The sequence below is a fragment of the Artibeus jamaicensis genome, unplaced genomic scaffold, assembly GCF_021234435.1.
Source record: "Artibeus jamaicensis isolate MK-2021 breed Jamaican fruit bat unplaced genomic scaffold, CSHL_Jam_final contig_1417, whole genome shotgun sequence".
Classification (NCBI taxonomy): domain Eukaryota; kingdom Metazoa; phylum Chordata; class Mammalia; order Chiroptera; family Phyllostomidae; genus Artibeus; species Artibeus jamaicensis.
In genome coordinates this window covers 680,893-686,934 of record NW_026521282.1, presented here as the reverse complement: position 1 = coordinate 686,934, position 6,042 = coordinate 680,893, and the positions used below count along the sequence as shown (strand labels likewise).

At 51.5% G+C, this 6,042-nt stretch overlaps 1 protein-coding gene across 1 annotated transcript; it reads left to right on the top strand.

Moving 5' to 3' along the window:
* Window positions 1-228: 228 nt before the first annotated feature.
* TMEM187 (transmembrane protein 187) lies at window positions 229-5,724 on the top strand. Its single transcript, XM_037151186.2, has 2 exons — window positions 229-643; window positions 4,438-5,724. The coding sequence occupies exon 2, from the start codon at window positions 4,700-4,702 to the stop codon at window positions 5,498-5,500; it is 801 nt and encodes a 266-aa protein (XP_037007081.2). The 5' UTR covers window positions 229-643; window positions 4,438-4,699; the 3' UTR covers window positions 5,501-5,724.
* The last annotated feature ends 318 nt before the right edge of the window (window positions 5,725-6,042 follow it).

Here is a 6,042-nt window from a genome sequence, read left to right as displayed (position 1 = left end):
CCCCCGGGAACGGTTTTTCCCCCGCCCCGGGTCGCGGAAGGGACATACACTCGAGTTGCTTTTAACTAGCAGTGGGGACAGGGCACATGTTTACTGAGGGTGGCTGATAGGAGACAGTAGAGTCCCTCCTGGAACCAGGGATAGACGTTTTCCCGCTCCGTACACAGCGTCCGCAGGAGAGCCGGCGAGCTCACAGCGGGGACAGCCGGAGGCGGGGCGAGAGTGGGCGGTGACGCATCAGGCTCCCAGGCTCCCAGGCCAGCCGGCTCCGCCCCCGGGAGCAGCGCCTCCACCGCCTCCTCCCGCGCTCTAACTAAATGAGCCGGGCTGCGCGCCAGGGCGCCGCAGCGCATAGGGCCGCCCCCGGCCCCGCAGGCCGCAGGGATGGCTGCCGGGCAGGCGCCATTCGAGTTGAGCGGACGGGCGCGGGAGAGCTCTGTCGCCTCGTGTCACCCCGCCCCGCCTCCCGCCTGCTTCCCATGGCCCCGCGCCCCGCCCCGCGCGCAGGCGCAAGACCGCTTTTCAGGTCCGCCCTTCTTGAGATTTGAATTTCCCCCAGCCAAGCGAGAGAGACAAAATACCCGGATGGTGATCGCTGGCCTTTTCGCGCCAATATTGTGAGTTCTCACTACAACCTTGAGAGGTGGGTACTGACGTTACCCCCGGGTTTCAAGTCGGTTACAAATCTTACATGAGGCCTCTTGGTCGCTGCACCGTCATGCTGAATGCCAGACACAGGCTGTAATGCAGGAGCCCTGCACCGGTGTCTGGGAGCTGAGAGTGACAACGGATGATTTTTTTTTTCACTGCCATCTTTATTTTGTCTTCATTTTCACCAACCTTCAGCCAGAATTTGGCTTTTCCCGCAATTATGAATGTAGGCTGCAGAGCACAGAGCGTTAGCCAGGTGACTTTGTCACCTGTGAAAATGACAAATCACTTTTAGATCGTATAGTTTTTGTTGTAGATATGCTGAAATTAACTAAATGACAAGACCTACTGGCAGGCAGAATAACTACTTTGAAATTATTGTAGTTATTTAACCTACCTGTAGATCCTGAAATTTAATCTACTAGTAAAGAAGCACATATATTACCATAATCTCACATTTTCAAAAATATTTTCGTAACTGTCTTTCGACTTATTTATGTTGTAATTCTCTTGTTTTACTTTTGCATTTGGAAGCAATTGTTTAAGAAAGGCCAAAGAAGCCTTACCTGTGTGGCAGTGCTACCAACTTCCCTAAATGACCTTCGAGGTTCACCTCCCCTCTCTGACCCTGAGTGCCTCCCCTGTAACAAGGAAGCTGAGCTGCTGGTCCCCCGGGGCCTTGCCCACTCTCAGCAATTCCCTCCCCAGAGTTCAGGGATCCATGTGGTTGATTTAGGTTCCTTGGGCATTCAGGTGGCTCAGATTGACCTCATTTGGGGGTGTCCCACATTGAATCCCTAGGGCTGGCATCCCCTTATCTGCAGAAAAGCAGCAAGGGTGATTAGGGTGGTTGGACACAACAAGGAGTTGTCAAATGCTACAGGCCAAAGAAGCCAGCGCTGTGACAGGTGATAGTGTCTCCTGTTTAAACGCATATCACCCCAGGAAGCAAGAGAATCTAAGGAATGTGTGTTAGCCCCTTAGCCAGGAGATTGTCCTGCTTTGCAGAACTTCCCCCAAAGACCCCAGAACAGGTTGCTGATGCTATGGATCCTTTGGCCTTTGTGTGCTGGGTGCTGGGGGAATCTATGAAGAACTCGGAGTGTCCTGTAACAAGGGTCATGGCACTTCAGGGGTGTAGAGGAGCTACTTCATAAAGTACTCAGTAGTGGTCTTCCTGGTGAACTTGGAAAATTGGCTTAATTACACGTCACTTTCAACTTGCACAAGGGCTCAAGTGGACTCTGTTGGGTGGCCAGAATGAAGAGTCATTTGCCATGCCCTTCCTGGACCTCTTTATGAAGTTGACAGTGTTTGACTTATGTCCCTGGCTCTCCTCTATGCTCGCTGGCAGATAGGAGAGTCAGGCTAGCTTGGGCTACATGGGGCCCTGGAAGGCCTGGTACTTCACACCAGGAAGCCAGGCCCCAGATGGGTACAGGGAAGGACCTAGGGACACCAGGCGGGCCTCAGCTCCCCACCCAGCCAGAATCAGGAGCGCAGTGGGGAAGCACCTGAGAGGAAATGACAGCTGAGTTGGGGGTGTGAGCAGGCCAGGTGCAGGAGGGAACGAGGACTAGTCTCGTTCTAGCCGGAGGATAGACCGGGCCTGGGAAGCTCTCAGGGCTACATGGGGATGACATTTTGATGTCTGGCCAAGAGGCTGGGATGGGGTCATGCATGGAGTGAAAAGTCAGCCGCTGGAGGGTATTGAGCAGGGGCCGATGTGATCCGATTCAGGGATATTTGAGGAAGACCCTGGGGACTGCTGTGTGCAAACCATGTCAAAACCACCTTAGTGGCCACCAGCCTGGAAGTGGTAACCCCAGGGCAGGGGTGGCCTGGAAGCTCCTTAGCCAGAGAAGAGGGAGTGGGAGGTGCCGGCAGTGCCACATGCTGAGATGGAGGCTTGTGGTCAACCAGCAGATGCAGAGTCAGGGTGAGGACTTCCATTCACTTGTGGAAATGCTAGGCTGCCTGGTCCTCCTTAAGAGCAGACCCCTAAGGCAGGACAGACAAGAGCAAGAAAGCTCAGCATGATGCCCAGCAGCTCCCTCCCCAGAGAATGCAGGTGGGCCCCCATGGTCCTGCTAAGAAATGAATTGGCAAACAGGACCAATGAAAGAGTAAGGCGAAAAAGCAAAGATGTTGGCTTGGTGCTTGAATGAAATCGAGCAAGTCTTGAAGGGGTGGAGATGGATGGAGGTGGAAGAGGCTATGGGGGAATACAGGGAAATGGAAAAATACAATAAAAATAATTTTTTTAAATTCTAAAATATTCAAAAATATACTTTATGAATGGGAAAAAAAAGAAGAAGAAGAAATTGAGTGGGTCTTCACTGAGCACCAAAGGGAGAGCGAAGAATCAGCTTGTCCTGCCCTTCCAGGTCCTAAACTACAGGAGGGGAGATAGAGATTGTGCCGCTAAAAATAAATAGTGCTACTTCCGGCTGGCATAGCTCAGTTGGTTGAATGTTGTCCCACAAAGTGAAAGGTTGCAGGTTCAGTTCCTGGTCAGGGCACATGCCTGGGGTCTCCCTGGTTGGGGCGTGTGCATACCAGAGGCAACCGATCAATGTTTCTCTCCCTCTTTCTCCCTTTCCCTCTCTGTAAAGATAAGTAAATCTTTTAAAAAATGGTGCTAAGTGGTCTACACACATAAGAACTTTAACTTATGTAAGGACTCTGTGGAGGAAATACTGGTAGCATCCCCATTCTATAGGTATGTAAACTGAGGCCCAGAATGGCTAAGGCCCCAGGTCACACAGTAGGTGCAGGGGAGCAGAGGTTTGAACACAGTCCTCTTCCCCACGCCTGCAGGACTGCTATCTTGGTTTTGAGTCATTTTCGGAGCATCGAACCTCTTCTTTCTTCATTAATGTGTTTCTAGGCTACTAGGCCAAATCACCCCACAGCTGGCCTGAAAGCAGTTCACAGTCAGTGATAAGTCTACATTGTTTTAAATAGCTTGGGTGATTTGGGGGTGGTGGGGCACTTCCGGGGATGGCAGGGGGGCAAGCCAGGGTAGCAGGCTTGGAGAGTTCCTTGTGCTTCCTGGCCTCATACCCAAGAAGCAGAGGGGAGGTGTTTACCCCGCCCCCAGCACCAGACCATCTCTTGCCTTGGATTCTAGAACTCAGACTACAGCTAATGGTCTCTCATTCAGCTGGCTATTTGGTTACAGGTGTTTTGGGGCTAGCCTGGAGACTTCCACAGTTATAACACCACTGAAGTGGGAAAGCCCATTCTGAGTTGTAAGAACAGACTTAGGAAAGGTTGGAGTCTGTAAATACAGTGGCTCTAAGGGAACTAGGGCAAGGCACAGGATTTTTAAAAAAAGATTTTTATTTATTCATTTTTTCGAGGGATGGGGAGGGAGGGAGAAAGAGAGGGAGAGAAACATCCACTGGTTGCCTCTCGCACACCCCAAACTGGGAACCTGGCCCTCAACCCAGACATGTGCCCTGACTGGGAATCGAACCAGTGACCGTACAGTTTGCAGGCCAGCACTCAATCCGCTGAGCCATACCAGCCAGGGCAGGAGCAGGATATTGTCCACAGATGAGAGAAGAACAGCATAGGTATCCGGAGAGGCATGAAATGTTTAGCCAAAAGAGGATTCTAGAGCCCATGTATAAGAAGGTAAACAAACATACTGCAGGTATTGCTTCACTTTTTTTTTTTTCTGATGAAAACTGTTGATGGATCCTGAGGCTGAGAGTCAGCAAGATGGAGACTCTTTTTTGGATGGTTTTCTTTCTAACCACACTCTTTTTCTAACCACAGAGGAAAAAGGCAGAACAGTCTTCTGCTCATGCCAGCCAATCAGCAGGACCCCTGCCTTCCTCTGGCCTGCCACTGCCACTCCAGGGCAAGGTCGCAGCATCTGCGTCGGAAATCACCGGAAATCACAGGACTTCTTCCTGCTGGCTCAGCTGGGAGGCTGAGGAGGAGCGTTTTGCAAAAACTGTTTATCTGAATTCTGAAATAACTGTGAGGGCTGCCACTCTTTTAAGCTTTCTGCCCCAGGTCACACCTAGGGTTCCAGATGAAGTCCCAGTCAAGGCAGGCTCTCTGCCATGTGGCCGTGGCTAGCTGCCTCTGTGTGGGCACTGTCTACATGGGCGTTTTTGAAAGTGTCGCTGTGCAGATGGGCTATGAGCACTATGCGGAAGCCCCAGTAGCCAGCTTCCCTGCCTTCCTGGCCATGCCCTTCAACTCACTCATTAACTTGGCCTACGTGCTCCTGGGAGTATACTGGCTCCAGAGAAACGTCAGTGCCGTAGGGCACCCTGATGAGGTGCGGCGGGTTTGTTACCTGAAGGATGTCTTTGCAGGCATGGCCCTGGTCTACGGCCCCGTGCAGTGGCTGCGGATTGGGCTGCAGACGCACCCCACTGCTGTGCTGGACCAGTGGTTCACCTTGCCCATCTTCGCATGGCCAGTGGCCTGGTGCTTCTACCTAGAGAGGGGCTGGGAGCCCTGCTTGCTCCTTGCCATCGAGTGCCTCTCACTGTTCAGTTATGGCCTCGCCCTGCTGCACCCCTGCGGGTTTGAGGTCACACTGGGTATACACATCGCTGCCACCATGGGTCAGGCACTGCGTGTCCACAGGTGCTACGGCAACAGCTGCTCAGGAGTGTACTTGGTCCTGGGGGTGCTCTCCTGCCTAGGCTTTGTGGTCCTCAAGCTGTGTGACCATCAGCTGACACAGTGGCATCTCTTCCAGCGGCTCACGGGCCACTTCTGGTCCAAAGTCTGTGATGTGCTTCAGTTCCACTTTGCATTCTTATTTCTGACAAATTTAAACACTTGCCAGAGACTCCCTCCTAAGGGGAAGATGCAGTAAAGTATGGAAAGACGTCACAGCTGCTGACCCCAATGTCAAAATGGGTAAGCAGATGACATGTTGTCCTCAGTGTTCAATTTCCCGGGTGTGCTCTGGTCTGGTAGCTCAGTTGGTTAGACTATCGTCCTGTTACACTAGGGTTGTGTGGTCAGTCCCCAGTCAGGGCACATACAAAAATCAACCAGTGAATCCAATGAATGCATAAAGAAATAAAACAATAAATGGATGCTTTAAAAAAACTTTCCTGGGTGTGTAAGATACTATTACAGAAGACTGTCCCTTCCTTCAAAGTTACGGGATTCAATATTTAGGGGAGAAATGTTATTGTATTATTCTTACAATTTTTTTGCAGTTCGAAATTTCTCACAATAAAACGTTGGGGGGAAATGACGTGGGAAGGAAATCCAAGATGCTCGCAATTGGAGAGAGAATGGTTGTCTGCAATAACTTCAGGATGCGGGCTACAAATGTGGACTTGTGACAGAGGGGTAGCGTAGCTCCTGGCCAGCGCGCCAGGCTGGGCCCTGAGGTTACCAGTGAGT

What these genes read in the sequence shown, in the direction of transcription:
- TMEM187 (XM_037151186.2), top strand. Translation starts at nt 4,700, where the DNA reads ATGAAGTCCCAGTCAAGGCAGGCTCTCTGCCATGTGGCCGTGGCTAGC.